Here is a 25308-nt window from a genome sequence, read left to right as displayed (position 1 = left end):
GGCCTCTTCTCTCTCTGCCTGTGGAGCTGTAGTCCCTCTCATTAAGGGGCTCTTCACTGGTACTTCAGTATAGATTAGAAGGAAAATAATTAACATTTCTTAAGTTTTGCATACTTTGTGATTGCTGTGTACGGGACATATCAACATTTTTTAGTTTTCTTAAAAATTATTGTATTAAGTTAGATCGCATTTTATTATTTTACCTAGAAAGCTAATTTTATGTATTTATGTACCCTGTCACCATAGCATGAAAACACTCAAAAATACTTAAGCCAAAAAAAAAAGCAATTAAACCAAATGCATTCATCAAAGAAAAAAAGTATCTTCTAAAGTTTTCTTTTCTCAAGTTATAATTTAATGTGCACTAATTATATAATTTTCTTTCATGGGAACGTAACATCATATATTTATTTGAAAACAGAACATACCTTTCCAAGAAAAATAGACTACTCTTTGTTTTTAGTAGAAATGGTCCTTGACATACTGATCATCTGTCGTAAGTAAATTAGTTTAAGAAAAGAGTTTTCTTCTTTTTGGTTCTGTTATTCAGCTTCATTTCTCTGTAAAAGTATATGTAACAGAGCACAGACATTCACAGGTGTTTCTCTTTTATGTGGTTAAGAACTTCGTAAACACTCAAGGAAGATGAGTTCCTGATAACAGAGCAAGAGGATGTTTATTTCAACTCTTATTTACCACTTTTGATTTTTTTATCATTTTAATTATAACTTTTCCCCAGAATCTTATTAACACTTCTTTGACCTAATTCATAAGAGGAAGGAGAAGAAAACTAAGTATTTGTTGAGCACTTGCCATGAGCTGGGCCCTCTGCCAGATAATTTTGCACACATGGGACCATTCAGAAGCCTAGTAGAATTTTAGTAAAAAATTTAGTAGAATTCCAGGGTTGATGTCAATACAAGAAAAACACAAAACCCTGAACTCTTTATATGTAAAATCAAGTACCTCAAACCCAATTCAGCTTGGGGAACCACCTATTTTCAAAGATTCAGGGTTTAAATAGTTCTAAACTTCTCAATATCTAATGTTTAAGTCTATTTCTTGATTCCAGTACAGTTTTCACAAATGATATTTATCTTATCAGTGTAAGTCTATATCAGATTGTTAATTTAGTTTTAAATATCAAATCATATAAACCCTTCCACTGTATCTCCTAGCATCCCTTTATTTTAAAAAGGTATTGAACTTAATATTTGAATGAAAATCTTTCCCCAGCAAAAATGGAGCAAATTTATTTTATTTTTTTTTTTTTAGTACTTTTTTTTTTTTTTGATTATTTATTTATTTATACAAGCACTGGGTACAGTCAGAAGCGCGGGAGGGTGAGAGAATTCACCAGAGCCAGAGCGGGGAGCAGAGCAGGCAGAAGGACCGAAGTACACTGCTGAGGGGAGCAGCGGGCGGCAGGAGAGGTCTGCGCGCCATGCGGGACCCTCCTCCAGTGGCCGGGGAGCAGCCGGGAATCGAACCAGCGCTGCAGAGGCTGCGGGCAGATTCGCAACCCAGCGCTCAACCGCTGCACCACCAGGGAGGCCCCGAGCAAATTTATTTTTTACAATGTATTATATAATTGTTAATCATTTTGCCTTTGATTAGGATTTTATTTCTGATTCAGAATAAGAATGTATACATAAGTATATTCATTTCCATTTGATAACCAGAGTAATAAATGTTTCACTTCATAATTCTAATGAATTGTGGAATGCTTAACTTATAAGAACAAGTTCTGCAAGTCTGAGTTCAACAATTTTTGAGTTAGAAGTGAACCTTATATATCAACTAGTCTTGAGTGGGTTTTATAGATAATGAAATAGAGCCAGAGAAATAAAATGGGTTCGGTGAAAATTCATTGTTTAGCGATGTTTCAAAAGTGAACCATCAGTTAAAAGATTGAATCTTATTATTTTTGCTTTTGGTCTATTAAGGGAAATTAAAGTAAAAACAGGAAAAGAAGAGTAAAAGTTAAAATTATTTTTAACCTTACTAATTAGCTTGTCATTTTGAAGTTTTAATTTGAGCAGGAAGATAACATGAATAGTTAATTGCATGAACCCATTATTTTGCCTTGTAATGAATCTTGCAATTCAGTTGAAGTAGATTTGTGCATAATATCTAATATTTGATGATATTACTTAAGGAAAGTTTATTGCCCCTACCTTATACATGATTACAATTATTCCTTCACTGTGCAATTCTTGATCAGGGAAGAAAGGCAACAACAATAGGCTAACATCCAGATAGATGACTGCTTTCTAGTTGTATTGAGCTGCTAAATGTGCTACTATGTAGAAATTTTGTTTTAAAGATCTCAGAGGTTACTGACTTTGCCTAGTGAAAATTAAAGGGAGAAGAGCTTCTACCACCCACCCCATCGTCTACCATGGTGTAGATTAGTGGTCTTCACAGATTTTGATGGAAAAATTCTGCCCCAAAGCTATATGTAAAGATCCTTGGTGATCATGGCTAAACAATGATAATTATTTCAGCAAAGAAGTGATTGACTTACTAACTCCCAAGGAATTTCTTTCTACCTCACTCAAGTCTTTCAAAGATAGAACTCCTTTAAAATCCTTCTAGTCTTCCTCATTCCTTTCATTTGAATTCGGATCATAAGTTGGAAATCAGTTTTGCTGTATTCTTCCATTTCCTTATATGGGTATTCCCATGTTTAGTTCAGTGTTTTGTTGTCCTCTTCCTCCTCCTCCCCACCCCCATGTATTGGGAATGTTCTCCTGGGTAGCAACAATAGGAAATGGGTGCTAGGAGTTGTGATCAAAGAGTCAGGCTTCTGGTTAAGTAGATAGTGAGGGGTAGCACTAGCTGTAATGAAATGGATAGGAATGACTTGGTGGGCATTCAGAGACACCTAGTGCAATATAGATGGTAGAGAAGGAAGAGGAAACAGTTGCAGATGAAAGCTAAAGGTGGTGTGAATAGTCGTTTTGTAATTGTCTCTTTCTTTCTTCAGTCTGGTTGGTAAGAAACTAGGAGATGATCTTAATACTATGTTCCTAGAGTTTCATTTCCATTAGTTTACCCAGGATGTGTCACCATGTGCTATGGAGGAGCCACTTGTACTTTTGTAAAGTCCTAGATTATAGGAAATTGGGAAATAATGCTGACAGTGAACTTCGGTGGAGATCGGGGTGGGATTTTAGTTGTCATGCCTTTTGTCCCTTAGAAGAAAAAGCCATGAATAACTACTAGCTAAGAATATCAAACAAAGAAGGCTAGTGGTTATAACATGGCTAACCTGTTGAGAAAGATATGAATTAAAACCGCCATACCCTACTGACTTTAATAATGTAGTCAGTTCTGCTTCAAATAAGAGGAGGTAGGCAGAAGATGGTCCCTTTTTCTTAATTCATCAACAGCTCTTAAGGGAGAGAGTGAGCCCAAGTTCATCAAAGTAATTCTGAATAACACTTTCCCTTTCTTTAGCAAGCTTTCATATATGTGGCATCTTTACATTTGACAAAGATGAATAAAGCAAAAGGGAAAAAAGTTTAACATTAGCATGACTTTTTTGAAAACTCCACTTCTAGGAGTTTCTGGATTAACAAATGTCCAGGCTGATTTAACTCTTCCCACCAAAGGTATTTTATTGATTCATGTACATGAAAGACTGAATTGGTCTTTAGGACTAAGCCAAGGTTCAAATAGCATGACTAGCGTCCAGGTTCTCTTGGTTCCCATTTCTCACCTCCATCCTGACAACCTCACCATTCCAAAGACACATGCTTCCAGGTTCAAGTCCAGAGTAGAAGAATATAGATAGGACTCTTTCCCAGAAGACCCAAAAAAGATCTCATTGCATCTCACTTTCCACTGAATGAGTCATGTTCTCATTTGTGATTCAGTGCCTGTTCACTGATTGCCTTATATCTGTATAAATTAGGAGGTTGAGAACAATTCCACCAGGACCCCGTGGCCTGGGGAAAGGGATGGTCATCCAGAGGCAAATTGGGACGGGGCACATTTGGAAAGATAAATGAATACTAGGCATCAGAAATGCCAGATGCCCACACAGACATGTAACTATGTAAATGTATTGCTTAACATTATAAAAACATATAGTCTAGAACTATATGACGCCTCTAACTGAAACTGCCTGGGAAAGATCACACCCATCTTGGTGCTGTCTGTGGAGTAAGATTCAATTTACTCAATGACATAAAGCTCCTAAGCTAATGCCTAAAAAAGGAAATATCTGAAACTGTCAGAAGAAAACAGTTTTAGGAAACTGGCAGAATTAAAAGGGACCTTGCTAATCATTTCTTTTGCCTCTCCAAGGAGATGTAAGCCTAGAAAAGCCATGTGATTTGCTCAAACACACCAAGTTGGTGTTACGATTCTCCATCTTCTAGTCTAATACTCTTTTCACTAATAAATAATGTAATGGTAATAATATAATAGCAGCTGGTATGTGTTGTTTGCTATACTTTAGATGGTAAATAAACATTTTACATGTAGTATCTCAATACTTACAACTGCTTTATTCTCAATTTATGGAAGCTGAGGCACAGAGGGGCTTGTACAGCGGTCTTCAGAAGCTTCAGTCATCTTTTCATATTTTAGAGTGCAAACAAACTTCTTTCTTCCAAGATCAGTTAATGCTGTTTTACAGCTTTAACTCAGGTATAGAAAATGGAGTGTGTGAAGAATGACCTGTTATATGTGCTCATAGACTTGACTAGAGTCTAGGACTTATAAGAAGTAAATTTGAAAGGCATCTTTTTAACTTGTTGACACTTCCTTACACAGAAATTTCTGGAGAGTCAATGCAAAGCATCCCACATTATCTACAAATAAATGAAATACTATTAATCAGTGATCAAGAGTTTCTCCCATGCCATGTCATGGATCAGCACTGGAAGTTCTATGTGGAATGTGAGGAGCTAACACTCTAATGCCTTGTTTTCTTAATAATTTATTAAGATGTTCATATTATTAGCCAACATCCATATTTTATCTTGTGTGGTCTGATAGACCTATTTGATCACAGACTATGGATTCCTACTTGTGAGGTGTGTTTATTTTATGAAAAAAGTGTAACTCTTCAACTCTTATATTAATACTTTTGGCATTGAAATAAAGGCATTTTTGAAATAACGTATATTGACTCTTCTGGCTTTTTTTTACTAGCATAAATGTAAAACCTCTTTCAATCAACACCCTTACCTTTGCATAAATAACAGTTGTTCTTGGAGAAGCAAAGATAAATAATATGATTTTTGGTCCAAAATGGCCCCATTAAAGTAAGTCTACTTAAAAGAAGAATGTAAAAATCCCAACTACCTCCCTCATTTATTTTGAATTTTGTCTTGAAATCAAAATGTAAATTTTTTTTTGAATGTTTATTTATGCATATAAGAGCTAGGGTGCTGGCCAGAGGTGCAGGGGTGACAGAATTCATCAGAGACAGAGTGGGGAGCAGAATAGGCAGATCTATTGAAATACACTGCTAAGGGGAGCAGCAGGCCAGTCAGGAGAGGTCTGCTGTGCCATGTGGGTAGCTCCCTGGCCTGGGATCCAACTTGTGCTGCAATGGCTGCAGATAGCTTCATAGTGCTGCGACTTAACCCTTTGTGCCCCCAGGAAGGCCCCAAAATGTAAAATTCTAAAGAAAGTTTTTGAAGTTTAAAAAATTCTAAGTACTATTTAGTGTTAATAGAATTGTAACTGTACTAAGTCTTAGGACCTAGTACAAGTGTTGATTTGGGAGCTGACTGATTTAAATAGGCTGTGCTTTACCTTTGACTTTTGCTGCATCCTTGTGAATTTATTCTTTTAGAGAAAGACATATTCAAGAGCTTTATTAGTTTACTCAAGGAACTGTCTTGATCCTTTGATACCTTTATGTTTTTTTACTTATCTGTCATCACCTCAGTTTCCTAAATAAGCTAGTTAATGCTGTGATCTAATTCTATTTCTTCTTTCTCAGTTGGATAGAGAAAATTAAATTGCAATAAAAATTACTCTAGTAAATGCTAGAATGGGGGCGTGCTATGGTTTTTCTTTTTAATATAAAATCTTAAATACCTAGAAAATATAAGAAACTGGTTAACAATTGCCTGTGGAGAGAAAAATTATGGAGAATGGAGGGGAAAATTTTTTAACTGCCAAACCCTTTGGCAACTATTGAAATTGTATTATGTGTGTATTCTTCCTATTCAGATATAAAATTTTAAATGTCTGCAAAGAAAGCACTGGAAACATTTGCTTATTAATAAGACTTTAAAGACATACTAGATTATTTTGAGAGTTAACTGTAAATGTTCATGACCCTACATAATAAAATTTGAGAATGGCAAGAATCTTATTATTCCGGTACCATCTTTTTATACTACCCTGATTTTTTCCCCCTAATTCTCAAATGATCTATAGAGATAGTCTATGAGATAGTCTATACAGCTTTTATTATTTAAGGAGATGTTTAAAACATGACCATTTGGAAAAGTATGTACTAACACAGGAAATTATAAATGTAGGAAAGTGAAAAATGTGGCTTGCTAAATAAACATTGTTCAATACAAAGTGCATATGTAACATTGCTATATATATTTATAGGCTATGAAATGTGTATTTGTATGTATAATTATGTGTGTGCTGGTGTGTAGTGAAAGTTCTAGAATGCTATAAAAACAAACATAGTGCCTAAGGGATTTGGATTATGGATGGTAAAAGGATACATTTGTGGTTTACTTTGAGCTTTAAAAACACATTTCTTTCGTAATTTATAAAATATTTTAAAAGAACTATTTAAAAGCATGCAGTTGGTTTAGTGATTACAATTTGCAAAAGTCATACATTCTAAGTTTATAGTACAAGAGATCTTGCAATTCTAAATGTTCATTTTAGTGTCAAATTATTAAACTTAATTTTCCAAATCTGTTTAAAATTTTATATACCAACTGGTAACTGACATAACACCTTCTGCTTGAGCATGCTGAGCGTTATCCAAACTAAGTAACAAAAGGGTCTACTGCAACCAGGTTTGGGGTCCAGAGAGTTCCTTACCCCAAATCATCCCTGTGAGAAGACTGGGTAATCTGAATGTTTGCTCGATGTTTTGCTAATTCTGGGTTCAAAATGAAGCCCTTCATCAGGATGTTTCCAAGCACAGTAACTAAAATGACTTAAACAATAAGGGGAAATTATTTCATATAACAAGTCTAGTCATAGGGGCTTCAAGGCCCATTATTCAATTCAGCAATGTCATTATTGTTTCCATCTTCCAGCTCCTTTAACAGCCATCTGTGCCAAGATGGCTCTGCTGTACAAGTGTGCATGCAGAAGCAGTATCATTAGAAGCCGAGTTTTCTTCCAATGCAAATCTTTTGGGAAGAAACCTTCCATGAATATTGCTACCACCTCAGGAAATTGTGACTCACTGACCAGAATTATACCTTCTTCCCCAGGGAAATCCGGTTACCTTGATGAGCTGAGAGACGTACATGCCATGTGTAGGTGTGTACTCCACTGTCCAGAGTCCAGACTCTGCCAGTAAAAACCCATGTGTGTGTGAGGGGGAAGAAGTTAGGGTAAAAGCTGGTATTTATTGAGCACTTAATATATGCCACACATTACTGTAAAAACTCATTTAATTCTCACCACACCCTACGAGGTAGGAAATATTACCTCATTTTACACATGAGGAAACTGAGGTACAGGATGAAGTAACTTGGCCAAAAGTCACAGTGTTAACCAAATGTTGGAACTGGTATTTAAACCTGATGATCTGGCTTCAGAGTTCATTTGTTTGGTATCATGTTATAGTTCCTTTCCCAACCAGAAGTATCAGCCTGGATATGTTTGTTAAATGTTTAAAACAGTGTCGACATCATTCTGGATGATGGTGACCTTATTGACTCTTTCCTTCTACACATTCTGAGGGAGTCAGTGTTTGCTCATACTGATGAGTGGCAGGCAGTGAGGACAAATGAGACAGTCATTGCTAGAAAATGGAATGCAGAAGTCTTGATAGTTCCTGTTCATTGGTATCTGCTCTTGAGTTTCTCTTTTTTAATCTAGGAAGTTCTAGGCATAAAGAATGAGTAAAATTGTTCATTTTAGATGTTGCCCAAACTCAAATTTCAGGGGGAACTACCCTGTTGTTTTTAAATGAATGCCTGTGCCCATGGGACTTGGGTTTAAAGTTCCTTTGGATCCTCCATGCTGTTGCTGGCTAACAGCACATAACCCCTTTGTGTTTCTTTGGACTTTTTTCCTTTCTGTTTCTTCTTATGTTGTGTTTATTGAAGCCAATTTTACAGAAGGAAACCAGAGCTATATCTCTCATAGACATATAAAAGCCAAGAAAAGTGGTGAGTTTTTGCTTAAATGTGATCAAATTGTTTTTTCCATTCCTAGTTCTTTTACCACCTTAATGAAGAGGAATAAAATTTAAGGACATGTCAAAGCAACCTGCCTCAGTCTTAAAATGCCCAAGTACAGGCTACCTGGTCAGCCTCTAAATTCCTTGGGCATTTTGTAAGTTCATATTCTTTCATCTAGACTACTTTGCCAAGGACTCAATGATAGAACAGCAGATGCTGTTGAAGCAGTAATGTAATAGTGGTATTTTCAATGGCAAAAACAATTAATATTTCTGTTTTTAGCTTTACACAGACAACCTGAAATTTCCATGACACAGAGCAGTTTGAGATGAAGTTGGGCCGTGTCCTTCAAAGCTGGAGGCAAGGATGTGGTAAGACAAGTTACCTAGCTAGCTTTCATCTAGACAAGTTACCTAGTTAGTGGGTGAGCATTGCCAAAATAGGCTTCAATCCAGCAGTTTCATCTCAGCACAGCCTTTTTTGCCTTCTGTTCATTATCCATTAACTGTCATGAAATGATTAAACAGAACAAAACAAGCTATGTTTCTGTAAAAAATGGCCCAAAAGGAAATGTGTTTTATGGAGATGAAGATTTAAGAAAATCTTGCATCTTGGCAAAAAAAAAAGCCATTTGGGACAAATGAAAGGATAGATGGTCAAACTTGGGAGAACCCAGCTCTGCTCTGGAGTGGAGACCGTGTGTTGGTATTAATTAAATCTCCAAATGGTTCCAGTGAATAGCCACTGACCTCTGAGACTTGTTCTGATCACTTTTCTCTCCCACCCACCATCAATCACTTCCTTGATCCTTTATTTCCCAGACTGCCACTTACAAGAATCAGCTGGAATACTTTTTTAAAAAAGAGATTCTTGGGCCCTACTCCAGGCTTAGTGAATCAGAGTCTCCAGGGTATTCTTTTAACAGGTGCCTAGGAAAGTCTTGTCAGGCAAAAGTGGGAAATATTACAGTGAATCACAATAGACTCAACAGCATTCATCCTTAAATATACCTTTAAAGACAGTAAACAGAGGGTCCATGGAGTTACCTGCTTGTTAAGTAAAAGATATTCAGCCCCAAACTAGGGCCTCTGCTGGCTTCCAGTTGAGAGTGATAGTTTCAGATTCTTATCAGAAGTCTTCAAAACTTCCAAACTCCACACGGTTGATTGAGGTCAGACACTGAGCTTCAATTGTTAGTTTCTGCTATTTACCATTTTGGATGTTATTTGGTGTCTTGTTCTTACAATGTCTCGCCACATCTTCAAGTTCCATTCAATCCCTATTTTCTTATGATAAACAACGCCTATTTCCTTACAAGCTCTGCAGAAGGTCATTGGATCCTACTATGTCTTTGCAGGACAAAGGAGACTAATACATCTGAAAATCCTCAGGTTTAGTGAAACCGGTTTAGACATCTGGAACAGATTTATCACAATTTCAATTGGGACCCACATGCCATTTCAGGGAGACCTTTCATTCTTCCAGGATTACCCTGTGCTTCAAAGGCTTTCCTTGGGCCTGGAGTAGTAGCACAATCGGTCCTGGCAGGGTGGCCCAGGAGGCAACAGCATTTGGTGGGGAAATTCCTGAAGGAGGAATATCAAGACCAATGTGTTTCCTAACAGTTCTACAACTGATTTGCTATTTGACCTAAGTACTTAATCCCTTTGAGAATCAGGATTCTTGATTATAAGATATGTTTCTTTTTCCCTGAAGACACTCAAGATCGTTATAAAGATCAAATGAAATTAATGAGAGAAAAGAACAGTTTTGAAAAGCTTGCTAATTGCTGCAGCATCACAGCACACTATTATCACAACCAAAGAAATCCACTGTCTTCTTATCCTTGATCCGGTGGGTATTTGCATTCTTGTCAGTCTCTCATTTCTGCAATGAAACTTCAGAAGGAGGTTCTGCCAGACAGACCTTCCACCTTGGAGCTGTGCTTTTGAATCAGCCCTCCTTACTTCTCTTTCAAGGATGTGTTTGGCTTGCCCTCTCCTTGGAGTGAAGTCCTTTTGTGATGCCCTCAGTGACTACAGACCCTTGCTGAGATCCTTGAACCTGGCAGCCTTTTGGGCCACTGGCTGTCATTTGGCCCCGGTCAATTGGCTGATAGAATCTCCTGTCTTGTTGGTTATTTATATTCCAGGTGCAGAAGTAATCAAGTTAAGAACGGGTCACTCGGGAATAGGGTGTCCCTAAATCCAATGTCTGCTGTCCTGAAAGAGAGAAATCTGGACACAGAAAAGACACAAAAAGAAACTCATGTAGTGACAGGCAGATATTGGGATGGTGTGGTCAAGGATGACAAGGCTCGCCAGCATCTCCAGAAGCTGGGGAGAGGATTCTTTCCTAGAGCCTTCTGAGGCTCTGCCAATACCTTGATTTCAGATGTATAGCCTCCAGAATTGTGAAGGAATTCTGCTGTTTGTTCAACCCATTCGTGGTGATTTGTTACAGCAGTCCAGAGAAGCGATACAGGAAAGCTGAGCAGTATGAGAGTGCGGTAGAGGCCTTGTGGGGCCACCGCCCAGTCTGCTTTCTGAAAACATGGGGTATGGATTAGCACAAGGTTTGTCTTGGGTTTTTTTTTTTTGCTTGTTTTATTTTTTTTTTTTTTTTAATTTTTGGCAGCATAAAGTATTAAGGGAAGCAAGAGAGTAATTGAAGGCAGTGAATGGAGCAGATTGGCAAAAAGCTGGGTACAGTCTGAGTATAGAGCAATTCAGAACAAAGTTTACAGAATTTATGTTAAAGGTACATTTAAGGTTCCATCCCAAAAACTGTTTACTTTGTGACAAAAAGCTTGATTTTGGGAGTTGGAGAAAGGAAAAGGAATGGGTGCATGTGTCACCCCTTCATGAGATGACATATTGAAAATAATAAAACTGACCTATTTGGAAGGACGTGTGTGTGTGTGAGAGTGTGTGTGTGTGTGTGTTCCATAGCACCCCTTGCTTGAGATAACTGGAAGCGCCTATGGTGTGAGTCAGCGGTGATGATGGCTAGAGGCCCGTTTGTTTTCTTTTGTTTTGTGTTGATTGAGGTAACCTTGGTTTACCACACACTGTATATCCTCAGGGAACAGATTCAAACCCCCTCAGATGTATGTCACCATACCCGCCATTCAAACACCCAGAGTCCTTTACACTGGACCATTGGGCCCCTTCCCCACTTGTTCCTACCTCTACCCTCCCTCCCTTTTAGCAGCCTTAATTCTGCAGTCATATTTCTAGGGTTTGTTTTATTTTAGCTTGTCAGTGCTTTGTTGTTGTTTTTTCCTCTATATTCCACATATGAGTAAAATCATCCACCTTCTACCTCCATCACTACCACCATTCTCAGCGCAAATGAGGGCACAGAAGGGTGATTTCCAGATTGTGGTGGTCCCGCTAGGAAGGAGGAGATGCGTGCAAAACCAGACATTTGCTTGAAAGTAAGTCTGCAAAATGGTTATTAAAATGCTTGCTTCCAGGGCCTCCCCTGGTGGCGCAGCGGTTGAGCGCTGGGCTGAGAGGCTGCCCGCAGCCTCTGCAGCACCGGTTGGTTCCCCCGCTGCTGGCGAGGGGCCCACAAAAAATAAATAAATAAATAAAAATGCTTGCTTCCAGAGCACATGGGTTTTTTGTTTTTGTTTTTAAAGGTAGGGTAGGCTCAGGTCCCAGAAATAGAGAATGTGGCTTTCCATGGAGCGAGCCCTGTTTAGGGTTCACAGAGCCCCAGGTTCTACTTGGTCCTACCCTGCCTCTCCACCAGCCCTGAGCTGGCCCTCAGTCAACATGGGCTGAGGAAAGAAAGAACAAACTAGCTGAAACTTACTTCCCAAATGCATCCTCGTCTCTGTAAGGCAGGCCCTGGTAGCCTCAGAGCAGCTAAAGAAGATGAGCGCCACGGACCAAATCTGAAAGTTGGAGAATTGCAAACACAAAGTGTTATAGGACAGCCCCGATATTGAACAGGTTGCCTGGCGGATTTGGAGTTCCCAGTGTCTTTGGCTTTGGCCTGGGGTGGGGGTGGAGTCCACAAAGCCTGTTTGGAATTAGCTTTAGGACATCCTTTTCCCCCTAACAAAAGTAGAGCATCCACTGCCCAAAGCCAACATATTCACGCCCTCCCAATCTCCATGGAGGCCAAATCGAATTTATTGCCTAATTGGTAAAGTAGGCGTGTGCTTTTTTCATGCAATTGGGTCCGGATACTGTGCCGGCCTTTACCTCCGGACAGAGGATAAAGAGGAAGCCTTAGTGTTTGGCATGTAGGCGCGAATTAAAAACAACAACCCCCCCCAACACACACACACACACACACACACACACAAACTACCTTTGCACCTATTTATTGGACAGAAAGCTTCTCCTTCCCACGCTGCTTCCTAGATGCTATTTCTCCAGGTTGCTGGGAGGCTGCCCTCGCCTTGGCACTGCGAGCAGAGCGCCCTCCGTCTCTGTAAGGACAGAGCCCTGCAGAGCCCGGCCTTGGGGGAAGCGAGGGGTAGCAGATGTGAGTTTGCTTTGTCACTACCCTCTGGGCGACTTGGGGCAAGTCACTTCGCGCGCTCGGCCTCAGGTCTCGTGTGTATTTCATCCCGGGAGGGCACCGCACCTGGAAGACTCCCAAGGCAGCGGTGGGGAGCCCAGCGGCTCGGCCGGAGCCGAGCGCCCTGCGCGCGCCGTGGAACTTTGTCCCGAGCGCAGAGAAGGGCGCAGTGCGGGGGCCGGGAGCGCCCCCGGCGGGCACGCTGCAGCGGCGGCGCTCCTCCTTTCTCCTGCGCGTCACGGGGGCCGCCCGGCGCTCTCCCACCCCCGGCCGCGGGAGAGCAACTCCCTGGCAGGGCGCGCCGCCGAGGTGGCGAAGCAGAGGAGGCGCGAGCGAGCAGCCGCAGCGGCAGAGGGGTGCGGAGCCCGGAGTGCAGCCTGCGGCTCCCGCCCGGGCAGCCTCTCCAGCCGCGGGGACCCCGCTGTCGGGGCTCCCCCGCTCTCTTTCGTAAGTCGACTGGGCCACGCAGGCCGGCGAGGAACACCCGGGGCCGGGGCGCGGGGCTTTTCCAGTCGCGGGGTGGCCGGGACGCCCCGACCCCTTTCCTCGTGACTTTCACTTTGCGGCTGGGAAAACTTGGGCGCCGCGTCCCTCTCCGGGATGGGGGCGGGGGGGTCAGTCCGGGGGCGCTGCGCTGAGACCCCGGGTAGAGACCGGTCCTGGCTCCGCGCCCGCGGACCTGCCCTGGTGTCCGAGGGCCGACGAGGCTCCCAGAGGGCAGAGATGGTGAGGAGGGCCGGTGGGCGACCCTGCCCGGCGCTAAGCGGACCCCGAAACTTCGGCGCTGCAGCCGGACACTAAAGTTCCCTGCAGCCGGCGCGGGCAGAGGGCGGCGGGCTCGGGGAGGCGGGCGCGTGCCGGCGCGAGGGTGTCCGGGGCGAGGCGGGCCCGGCTCCCGCATCCCGGGCTCCGGGGCGAGGGCGAGCAGGGAGGCCGGGAGTCGGGGACGCGTCCACGCCAGGATTTCCCCGGGATTCTCCCGGACGGGTGAGAAGGCGGCTTCCCAACGCGTCCTTAGTGTTATAGGGCAGGGAGAGGGGCACCACCCTGTTACATTAGCAGGACGAGGGTCCCGCGGTCTCAGCCTCCTGGCTGCTGCCCAGGTGAGGGGCGCCGAGGGGCGCGGTCCCGGAGGAACCTACGGAGCCGGGAGCCTGACGCCTGCACCCCCCCGGCCCCTCCCGCCAGCCTCTCCGCAGCGCTGGACCCGCGAAGCCACACGACCCCCGCCCTGGTGTCCCGGGAGGGACGCGGCGAGGGTATGGGCTGCTTCCACGGCTGCTTCAGAGGACCAGCCGGGGCGGGGGCAGGGGGTGGGGTTGTCTCTTGAGTTTGGGGACCGCCCCGCCGGGGGAAAAGCGCTTGGCTTTTTAAGGTCAAGTTTCACTTGCTTCAGAACGGCCAGGACCGTCCCCCAGCGAGGTGGCGGCGCCCGCCCACCGCGGCCCGGAGCCCCTGGAGTCAGTTACCGTCTTCCCTCAGGCGAGCGGGGCCTGGGGCTGGGGATTGTTTTGTAAATTTAAGAACCAAGCCGGCCGAGGCATGGAGATTTCCCACCTGAAAGTAGCCCGGAAACTACTTTGTCTTTTGCTGGGGTGGCAGAAAGGTGGACTTAGCCCCAGGCATACAGCGTTTCCTCTTCCCCTTCAAGTTCAAAGGCTGCAAACCGGACGATTAAGGAGTTTGGGGATATTAATGTCAGTGTTCCAATAGTTTGGTAGACATAGAAGTCATTGCCTCTGATCTTATGTTCATAAAGCATATCTCGATGTAGACATTCTGGAACTTTAACTGTCTCTTTGGACAGCTTTTTGTTGCTATCTCCAGAAAGTGAAACCTTTCAAAGTAAGTGAATTCTTGCAGGGAGCAGATCGCGTGTTGTACTTTCTAAGCATCTTGGTCTGTGAGGGATGACCAATTAAGATGCTACAGCGGCCTCCCCGGTGGCGCAGCGGTTGAGTGCTGGCTTGCGGGGCTGCCCACAACCTCTGCAGTGCCGGTTCGATCCCCGGCCCCCAGGTGAGGGTCCCGCATGGCGCGCAGACCTCTCCTGCCGCCCGCTGCTCCCCTCAGCAGTGTACGTCGGTCCTTCTGCCTGCTCTGCTCCCTGCTCTGGCTCTGGTGAATTCTCTCACCCTCCCGTGCTTCTGACTGTACCCAGTGCTTGTATAAATAAATAAATAAATCTTTAAAAAATACATTTCCTTTAAAAAATAAAAAAGGTTCTATGGAATTCTCTTTTACTTGTCTTAACAGGACAATAGCCAGGGAATCAGACTGTGTGACACTGAATGTCCTCTGGAAAGACTGAAACGGGACTTTCCTTTGGAAGTGAGGGAGAAGTATTCCTTCCAGTTTATTACTTGTACTCATTCCTTGAGTAGCAAAGTTTATTGTAATTTGCTAAATTTGGCAATCGTCTGCACAGAGCAAATGGCATAATTGGGCAATAAGTCTAAGTTGGCACTTGATGACACCAAGTCAGCACCTTCAGGATAGACAGCTCTCCAGGGGCAAAGGAAACCATCCCAGACCTCTGCATTCTTTTTGGGCTAGAGGAGTAATCAAAATAGTATCAGACTAGTTGGCAAAGGAAAAAAAAACAATCCATTTAGTAATGTGGAGAATTCACACGGGCCTGGCACATCAAGGACAGAGAGGCAGAGACTGTGAAGACAGACAAGGGGTTGACCTCATCTTCCTCTTGAGAGTAAAGATGAAATCCTTAAACAGAACATCTTTACTGGTAATTCTAGAACTAGATGAATCCCCCAAGCTCCATCCTTCTAGGTCTTAAACAGCAACAGCAATTGCTTCTTCTATTAGGAAAAGAACAGTTTAGGACACACTGCTCTTTACTTTGATTAGGGAAGGGCAAGAACAGAAGCTTCTCCTAGCTTACAGGGCCCTCTCTGTTCTTACAAAACAATCTATTAGCCCCCCTGAGGCTTGCAGAAACTTGATTGACCTCTTGTTCCCATACCAAGGTGATGAGAGGCCTGCTCTAGTTTTACTGAGAAGTCATTCTGACCTTTTTGGGGGAACTGATCCCACATAGATCATAGTTATCATACTGACTTTGAATGAATTCAAGTCACATGGTGGGAGTGGGGGAGGGTGTACAGGCAGATAAAAATTGTACATAATAGTGCCCAGACTCTCTCTCTAGAGAGAGAGCCCCTGGTGTTGAGAGTATGGCATGCTGATCTTGGGCTTATCATAGTGCATTTACTAAATGTTAAACTGTGTCACCCACAAAGGATTTCCTTCTTAGTCTCTAGGGCTGAAAGAAAGCAATTAGATTATGTGGTGCAAGCTTAAAAAGTTAATTCATCAGTGCAGAGTTTTTGAGCACTTCCTGTGTACAAATTGGTGGCGAGAACATAGCTGCTCCATAGATCACTGAGCCTGGGGTGAGGCAGGAGGTCTTCTTGAGATTTAAGGTGGACCTGAAGAATGAGTGTATATAAATTAAAGCAGAGCGAGGAAGAAGAGAAAAGGAAGTGCATCGCCTCCCTGAGAAATGGTGTGCCTAAGACCACGGGAGGGGAGAGCAGAGACAGTAAGGAAGGGAGGAGTTCAGAGTAAGTGACCTGAGGGGAGAGTGGGGTGGAGGTCTGCAGATGACAGGGCAAGTTGATGCCAGGCCCTGGGGCTATTTTGTGGAACTGATCTTTAAGACGGTAAATGTACCTGTAACAGGGTGGTCCCCAGGAAAGGGGGAGGTTCCAGGTTCCCTGTCCCACCCAAGGGAGGGTGGAGCTGAGCAGGGAAAGAAGAGACTGCAGAGGAGACTGAGGGAGGAAGGAAGCAGGATGGAGCCAGGAGACCTGGAGGAGGCACATGGAGCCTAGAGACACGTGAAGAAACTGCGCTTGCCTTTTGGTGGTGGACTGGGTGACACAGATGTGGGTGAGACCCGTGGGGAGGTGACCATGGCAGCTTTTATCTTGATGTTGATTTTGCTCTTTTCCTTCCGGGCTTGTCTGGTTGTTTCTGACCCTTTTCTGTGGGTCCCCACTGGAAGATGCTTTAGACTTGTGGCAGGCTTTGGGGCCTTGCTCTGGGCCAATCCCATTTGGATGGAGTTTACCCACGAGGGAACAGGTAACTTTGGGTGCTTGATTTTAGAAACCAGATTCTTTGCCTTTCCTGTCTTGTTTCCTAGTTGTATTAAAGTTCCTTCCCATTAAAGTCTCATATGTTTTGTGTTGAAGTGGCGGATGGCAGAACCCATTTAGAATAGGCAGGTTTGCGGGGTTTGGGCTGCCCCTCTCCCTGCCCTGTAATATATCCTGTTGAACTTTAGCTTCAAAACAAACTGGAACTCTGGTTGCTGTGTGGAGCATGGATTTGAGGCGCTCCTGAAGCAGACAGTTCTAAGCCGAGGTAATGGCAGCGGGGCTGACACAGTGGATGGATTTGAGGAGTGCCCTGGGGTGACTTAATGATGTCTTTATGAAGGATGAGAGTGTGGGGTGACCCCTTCTGCGATGAGACGTGAGCACTTAGATAGATGGTGCTGCATTTACAAAACAGGGAGCTTGGTGGGGCAGACCTTGGGAAGAAAGACAAGTTTGGTTACTTCTGAGCAGCTTTCAAGAGTTCCAAGGAGAAAAAACAAGTGCTAGATAGAGCAGATCCTGATGGACCCGCCGAGAAATATTGAGGTGATTATTTAGAACTTGGGGTGGATATGGGGAGAGGTGGGAGGAAAACCAGGGTGGTACTGGGTCTCTACCAAAGCTGAGCACCCTGCGTGGTGCGCGCGTGCGTGTATGTGCACGCTGCTTGGGCTGGGGCCTGGCAGCGGCCACCACACCTCACTCCCCAGAGCTGCTCCTCAGCTGACCGGTGGGACAGGCGGTGACCGTTTTAAAATGAATGGGCCTCACATATGTTTATTTGTGAATGGAGTGGAGTGAATCAGTCTGAGAGGTTGAACAGGCTAGATGGAACCCCCCCTCCTGTCTCCTCCTTCTCTTGGAGTCTGAGGTAAAATTTATCTAATTGTATTGGCACTTTCATATCAAATTCACACAACATTAACTATCATCATCTTACTGAAAACATATTTTGAAGCACATATGACTGTGAAATTTGAATTTTTGCTTCACAGCTCACACAAATTTAGTGATTAGGAGAAACAGATGGAAACCACACAACAGAGTGCCACTTGGTTAAAAGCGGCCCCCATAGACAACAGCTGAGGCCCTCGTTCTGGCCTTGCCACTCCCCAGATTATGACCTTGTACAGGTTTCCTGACCTTTCTGCCTTGGCTTCCTGATCTCTGAAATGGCACCACCCCTAAGGGGTGCATACTCTATATACCTCTTCATGAGTTATTATGCTTGTGTGCACTGCAGATGCATAAGGTATATATATGTGCACATTGCATATGCACAGTGTACGCACATTGTATGCATGTGAGCATCATACATGTGCTGTGTATGCATGGGTACATTGTGCCTGGCACATAGTGACCGCTTAGTAAAACTTAGTGCTGGTGGTTTTATTATGATGATGTCATTTCCAGATGTAGAATCTGAGACCCAGAAAATTCAGAGAACCTGTCCAAGGCTGTCGAGCCAAGCAGTGGCAAAGTTAAGGCTGGGATCCCATTTGCCTGATTCACAGGCAGGGACGCCCTCCACTTGGCATGGCAACAAGTGTCAGGTGCTGGATGCTGTGTGAAGTTAACTGTAATGAAAGGATTTGGTCACTGCTAACCAGGGTGCAGAGAAGCAGAGCAGATAGTCTCAAAGTTGAGTTACAGATTTTTCCTAAGTAATTTAGAGATGTATGTTTTGTATTAATTTGCATTGCTTTGCATGTCATTTTATATGCATTTCCATATGCTGGTAATTTTCCTAGTGGGATCTAAAGGCTGCAGCCTCAATTATATAAGATAAAATAAAATTCGCCAGAAGTTGAATGCAAGCTTCTTTAAAACCTAATGGGCCCCTGGGCATGGTGGGCTCAGTGTGTGCTTTCGGGCCAAGGATTGGATCAATATTTACTATTTTAGAAGATGTGGGAAGCCAGATGCCATTTGATAAAAGCAGGCTACATCTTTATATGTTATGAAATTTGATCTGCTGACCATAATAGAGAAATACAGGAAAAGTAGAAGACCAAAGGGAAACTGCCTATTATATAAAATGTCAGAAATGAAGTAGAAGCAGCTACAGAAGTCTGCTTTATGAAGCTGAACGAATAAGAACTTCTAAGGTCAGAGAGTAAAGGTGACACTTCTGCTTAAGCTTTATGAAATTGTAAAAAGAACCTACTCTTAAGTACAAATGTGTGGGATTTTAAAACCAATGAATTCTTCCTAATTTGGATTTACTAGGAAAGAGACCATTGTGTCTTCATAAAAATCTTGGAAACCCATATATTAAAATAACTATAATTTTGTTACTTAGAGCAGAGGTTCTCAAAGTGTGGTCCCAGGACTAGCCACTTTAGCTTCACCTTGTTAGAAATGCAGCTTCTGAGTCCTTCCAGATCTGAGTCAGCAACTCTGGAGATGGGGCCCTGCTACCTGTGTTTCATCTTTGGAGGCAGCTTTCATTATTGAAATTTTTACTTCTGTCTTAACTTTCCATTTCCCTCTTAACCTTCCATTTCCCCCTGTGGTCACTGGTGTTTCACTGTCCTCATCGTAGAGGGTTGTACTCAGACACACCCACTCCTTCCTTCACAGGGCTAAAGTGGTGGAGGGTGCTCTCTCAGTCCTCTTAGGCCCTTCAGTAGCTCTGTGGTTCTCATGCTGACGAAGATCTCACTGCTTGATTTTGCTACCTTTTTTCTTTGTAAGAATTTATTTTTTTTTTAAAGATTTTTAAAATTTATGTATAGAAGAACTAGCGTATAGGCCAGAAATGCAGGGGTGGTGGTGGTGGTGAGAAGATTCACCAGAGACAGAGTGGGGAGCAGAACAGGCAGATCGACTGAAATACACTGCTGAGGGGAGCAGCAGGCGAGATAGGAGAGGTCCTCTGAGCCATATGTGGGTCAGCTCCCTGGCTGGGAATGGAACTCAGGCTGCAGCAGTGATAGCTTGATGGTGTTGAGACTTAACCCCTATGCCACCAGGGAGGCCGACCTTTTTCCTTTTTTTTTACATCTCTTGGCAGTCTCATACCAAAAAACCTGGGATGCCATCTATAGCATGAGCTGTTCTCTACAGATGCACATGTTAAACCATATTTCTCCACCTGGAATGAACAGTTAATTTTTTGGGCCTTAGTGTTCCTCTTTGTATTTATCTCTGTTAAAACTCATCTCAGGAGGGCCTCCCCAGTGGCACTGCGGTTGAGCGCTGGGCTGCAAAGCTGCCCGCGGCCTCTGCAGCACCGATTCGATCCCCGTCCCCCAGCGAGGGTCCCACATGGCGCCCAGACCTCTCCTGCTGTGCCCGCTGCTCCCCTCAGCAGTGTGCTTCATCAGTCTGCCTGTTCTGCTCTCTGCTCTGGCTCTGGTGAATTCTCTCACCCACCTGCACTTCTGACTGTACCCAGTGCTTGTATAAATAAATAAATAAATCTTTAAAAAAAATCATCTCAGGAGATCGAAGTTTGTCCAAACTTACTTGAGATCTCTATCCTCTTTCATAGAAACCTTCGAGTCCTCTGCAAATTTGGCCACTGATGTCTGGTCAGAGGAGCTAATAGCAATGAGTACCTTGCTAGAGGCCTTCCTTATAGTTAATGAGACTGGAAAACTTGGCATCTTTTGGGATCCTCATGGGGCTGTCATCAGTCCCAGCATTGTTTGCATTTAAATGACTATTTTTAAAAAAAAGCTTATTTACAAGAGGAGTTAGAAGAAGGAAGGGAGCAAGTGAGAGAGAGATTAATTGACCTGAGGTTACTAAAAGCCATCTGTCCTACCGGCAATACCAGGTACAAGTCAAAGCCAAAAATGCCAGAGACCCAGGCCTACCTGCCTTGGCTATGTTGAAAGTCCACCTGGCTGCTTATTCTGCCCCTAGTTTCCAGCCACCTCTTATTCAAGAGTCAGATTCAGGGCATGCTGGTGGGGTGGATTCCGTTTAGGACAACCTCACCAGAGTTTGCTCACTGTTCCTATAGCTCAGCACAGTCACCTATAGCTCAGCAGAAACTGTGTGACTCTGTGTGCGATGATGTCTTCCCTCTTCCTGTTTGTATACACCAGCACCTGTGGGGGTTTTTTTGGGTGGGGGAGGGCGTGGGGGGGGAGAGAGAAAGGGAGAGAAAGAGAGAGAGGATTAAGCTTCAGCTTATTTGTGGCCAGATGAAGATAAATTCACAAATTTCAAAATAATAGGAAGCAAAAATTATATCTTGTTATTTCTCTTTGCTCCACCACTCCTACCCCACTCCACCCCAAACTCTAAAACTCAAGAGTTTTGTCCTCAAGTCCGTATTTAGCCAAGGACGCAGGTCATTTAATTATTTTATGTAAACTTTTGCACACACATGCTTCTTAAAGAAATACAATTAGATAATATACTTGCACCAAAACACTTAAAAAGGATAAACCCAAAATATCTTTATGGCAAGAATACTTTTAGCTATGGTTGCTAGAGCATGAAAATTACCCAGAATCCTACACTGTTATATCATTCATGATCTTTATCCAATCCTCTCTGTACCCTCTTCCACCTCCTTCCCCCTGCTTTGAAAGACCAGCCCAAAAAAGGCCAATTGCAATAGAACCCAAGCTTGCTTTCCTTCTTCAGGATGCTCCCAAATCTCGTTTGACGTGCTGTTCTGCCTTCCCAGGGCAAGTGGCAAAGGTGCACGATGAACATGGAGCTTTTGGGAATCTCAAGGAAATCTCTTGCTTATCCTGTACGTTTAGCTTGTTGATTGCTTTGCTTTTTCCCACTGTCCCCTCCTTTTGTTTTCTAATCTAGTAATGGAGAAAATAGACTGTCTTTGAAGGAAGGCTTCTTGGCTATGCTCAGATTTGCACTGTCAGCTTATGTGCTCTTGGATAGGTTAGATCTATTTCCAAAGGTCCTGCAAACCCTGACACTTGGTTGCCCACCAGATCCGGACATCTCGGGATGGCAGCTCTCTCAGACTTTAGCAGAGAGTGGGCAGGTCTGCTGAGGACCAGACAAACAAGCCGAGATGAGTTCCTGTGCTTGCCCAGTCCGCTTTCTCTTTCTCCTGCTGCTGTTCTGTGCCATTACAGCATATTTGAAATATTTGTACCATAGCATCCTTTCTGACCACCCCTCCAGCCTCTGCCCCCCAAATTCTACTTGGGTCAACAGAAGAGTCGCTCTCTGTCCAACTAGCATCTTCCACCAGGTCCTCTCTTCAGTTAGCCTCCCAGCAACCACTCTGCCCTTCTCTCAGGAGAGCAGAGTTGGAGAGAAGTGCTATCAGATGGATAGGGAGAGCGCAATGGAATGACTCATAAGCTAAATGCAATTAAGTTGCAAAGACTAAATTGTGAAAAACACTAATAGACCGACATGAAGATTGTGGAATGGAGGAAGGGATGTGGAACGAGAAGAGAGATCCTTGTAAATGAGTAGCATAAAATCAACACTATGACAAGAAAATCCCTAAATGAAATATTTCCAAATGCTGGTTACTTATCTTTTCTGGGAAATTATATTTATATCACAAAATTCAAATGTTGCAAAATAACTGCAAGTTCTTGGATTGTGTTACCAAGTCACCCAGGGCCTCATATTTATTTTTCTCAGCAATACTGTTTCTAGTTGTATCTCTCCAGAACCTGACACAATGCCTGCCTGGAACACAGTAAATATTTGTTGAATGGAAGTGCAACCAACTGGAGAGGGATAAAATAGGTTAGATAATAATATAGGCATATATAAAATATATACCCAAAAGAGGACTTCCTTGGTGGTATAGGGATTAAAGTCTCAGCGCTATCGAGCTATCTCCAGCCACCAGGGCACAGTTGGATCCCTGGCCAGGGAGCTAACCCCCATGGCTCAGCAGACCTCTCCTGTCTGGCGCCCACTGCTCCCCTCAGCAGTGTATTTCAGTAGATCTGCCTGTTCTGCTCCCCACTCTGTTTCTGGTGAATCCTCTCATGGCCCCGCCCCCTACACATCTGGCCTACACCTCAGTTCTTGGATGGATAAATAAATAAAAATAAATCTTCAAAATATATATATATATGTATATATACACACACACACCCAAAAGAAGTGAAAATTGGGACATGAACATATATTTGTATACCCATGTCCATAGCAACATTATTCATAATCACAGTGAAGAGATGGGAGATGCAAGTGTCCATTGGCAGATTAACAGATCAACAAAATGTGCATATACACACAATGGAGTATTTAGGCTTAAGAGGAAGAAACCTTTCACACATAACAGTTACTATGTTTCACATTTCACATTAAGTGAAATCCCAGTCACCCAAGAACAAATACTGTCTGATTCCTCTAATAAGTGGTTCTGAGAGTAGTCAGCTTCATAGAAGGAGAAAGCAGAATGATGGTTGCCAGGATCTGAGAGGAGGAGAGACCTGAGAGCATCGATTGTACAGAGAAGAACAAGCCTATTTAAAAATATATTTAAAATCATACTGAACCAGTGCAAAACACTTTAAAAAGTGGTAAAGAGTACTTAAAACAGTACTAAATGGGGTTAAGGAAGAGTGACCAAGGAAGGGGACATGTCAGTGTCAATGGGTTCTCACCTGTATGCACAATTGCACGACCACTCATGCTCAGGGGGCCAACAACAACAGGCTTTATTTAGCAAACAGGAGACTGGCAGAATGGAAAGTTTTTGAGATCACAAGTGGCCAGCCATCTTACCCCAGATAGAGTCCAGAGTGTCCAGAAGTCCCAAACAAAGGCCACTCATGTAAGATAAGGTGACACTGCAGCAGCCCACAGCAGCAGTCTGAACGCTGGGCCCTACACTGGACCAGACAGCAATGGACTCAACAGCACCAGGACTCAACAGCACTGGTGTTGGAGAACCAGAGGCTGGGGCCAGATTTTTTGAGTTGCTGGGCTGAGCCCCATGGTGCTCCTTGCAGGCGATGCCAGAGGCAGGTGCAATGGCCGAATCTGCAAAAGTCTATGATGTGTGGAGGCCTAGAAGTCTACGAAGGCTCTGGTGAATCCCACAAGGTAGACTGCTTAATGTGTCCCTCTCTTCAGAGGCTATGAATAGAATCCTTCAAAGGTGGTCCAAAGAATGCTTCCTCTCCAAAGGCCAGATGCTGACTTCTTGAAGGTGAGCCAATGAATGCTTCTTGCTTCAGAGGCAGGGAACAAACTGATTTTTCAGAGGTTGGGAACTAGAACCCTCTTCTCTCTTCGGAGGCCCAGAGAAGAATGCTGTACACTCCCTCAAGATGGCTCTTGCTCTGCCTTATATCCCTTCGAGGGTACCCCACATTAGAGTCCTAATTGGACCATTTTTTCCCACCCTGTGTCTGATTGGATCAGTTAGTACCAATCAGCTTGTTTTCCATTTTTCAATCCAAATAATTAATGAAGCGAGCTGGAATCTGTTTATTCATTTAACTTGCTCCTGATTAGCTCATTTTTGAAACCTGGAGCCAGATATAAAAGGGGAATCCCAGCTGGGCCTGCCCTCAGATCAGAACAGGCTAGTGGGCCAGTTGGCTCCAGGAAGCCATGGCCAGAGCTGGCTGAGGTCAGGACACCTCAGCCCCCAAAAAGCTGCCTTGCCCTGTGTCACTCAGAGGCTTTGGGGATCCAGTTACAATACTACTAAAATGTATGGACTGAATCCTAATATTTGGCAAGACTGTCAAAAGATTTTAATCCTTCTGACCCCCAGTTTCCTCTCAGAGTCTCTTTTTAAGAACTTTTTTTTAATAATAAATTTTATTTTTATATTCCCCATACAATTGCAACCCCCTTATTTTGACCCCAATCCCTCCCCTCCCCACCCCTTACCCCCCATAGAGTATCTCTGGTTCATAGTTTTTTGTTGATTTTGATTTTCACTTTCTTATAGTTATTCATTTTCCTGGTCCCTTATTTAAGTTTTCTAGATTCCTGCTATGAGTGAGACCATCCGGTATTTTTCTTTTTCTTTCTGGCTTATTTCGCTGAGCATGATCCCTTCCAGCGCCATCCATGTTGCTGCAAATTGCACGTGTTTATCTTTTTTGAATGCTGAGTAATATTCCATGGTATATATGTACCACATCTTCTTGATCCAGTCATCTATTTTTGGGCATTTGGGTTGTTTCCAAAGCTTAGCTATTGTAAATAGAGCTGCTATAAACATAGGGATGCAGGTGCTCTTTGGAATGGATGTTTCTGTGTCCTTTGGGTAAATACCTAGGAGTGGAATTGCTGGATCATATGGAAGCTCTATGTTTAGTAGGTCCAGAAATCTCCACACAGCTTTCCATAGTGGTTGGACC

At 43.5% G+C, this 25308-nt stretch overlaps 2 protein-coding genes across 3 annotated transcripts in view; both read left to right on the top strand.

The window, feature by feature from the left end:
* Window positions 1–5129, top strand: part of ANKRD31 (ankyrin repeat domain 31) — a 71524-nt gene extending 66395 nt beyond the window's left edge. Inside the window, exon 25 of the mRNA XM_037529992.2 lies at window positions 4786–5129. Within this exon, the coding sequence (XP_037385889.1) occupies window positions 4786–4931 (146 nt within the window). The 3' untranslated portion in view covers window positions 4932–5129. The remainder of the gene's footprint in view (window positions 1–4785) is intronic.
* A 3525-nt stretch (window positions 5130–8654) lies between these two features.
* GCNT4 (glucosaminyl (N-acetyl) transferase 4) overlaps window positions 8655–25308 on the top strand; it is a 35247-nt gene continuing 18593 nt past the window's right edge. Inside the window, exon 1 of one of the 2 annotated variants that reach the window (XM_054688162.1) lies at window positions 8655–8731. The gene's annotated coding sequence lies outside the window, so the exon portion shown is untranslated. Of the gene's footprint in view, window positions 8732–13289; window positions 13347–25308 lie in introns of those variants that run through there. The other variant, XM_054688161.1, reaches the window with a different exon arrangement.

The sequence above is a fragment of the Talpa occidentalis genome, unplaced genomic scaffold, assembly GCF_014898055.3.
Source record: "Talpa occidentalis isolate TD23 unplaced genomic scaffold, MPIMG_talOcc4v2.1 talOcc4.6, whole genome shotgun sequence".
NCBI classification, from domain to species: Eukaryota; Metazoa; Chordata; class Mammalia; order Eulipotyphla; family Talpidae; genus Talpa; species Talpa occidentalis.
The sequence above is the reverse complement of the archived record's forward strand: the minus strand, read 5'-3'. Positions and strand labels throughout refer to the sequence as shown.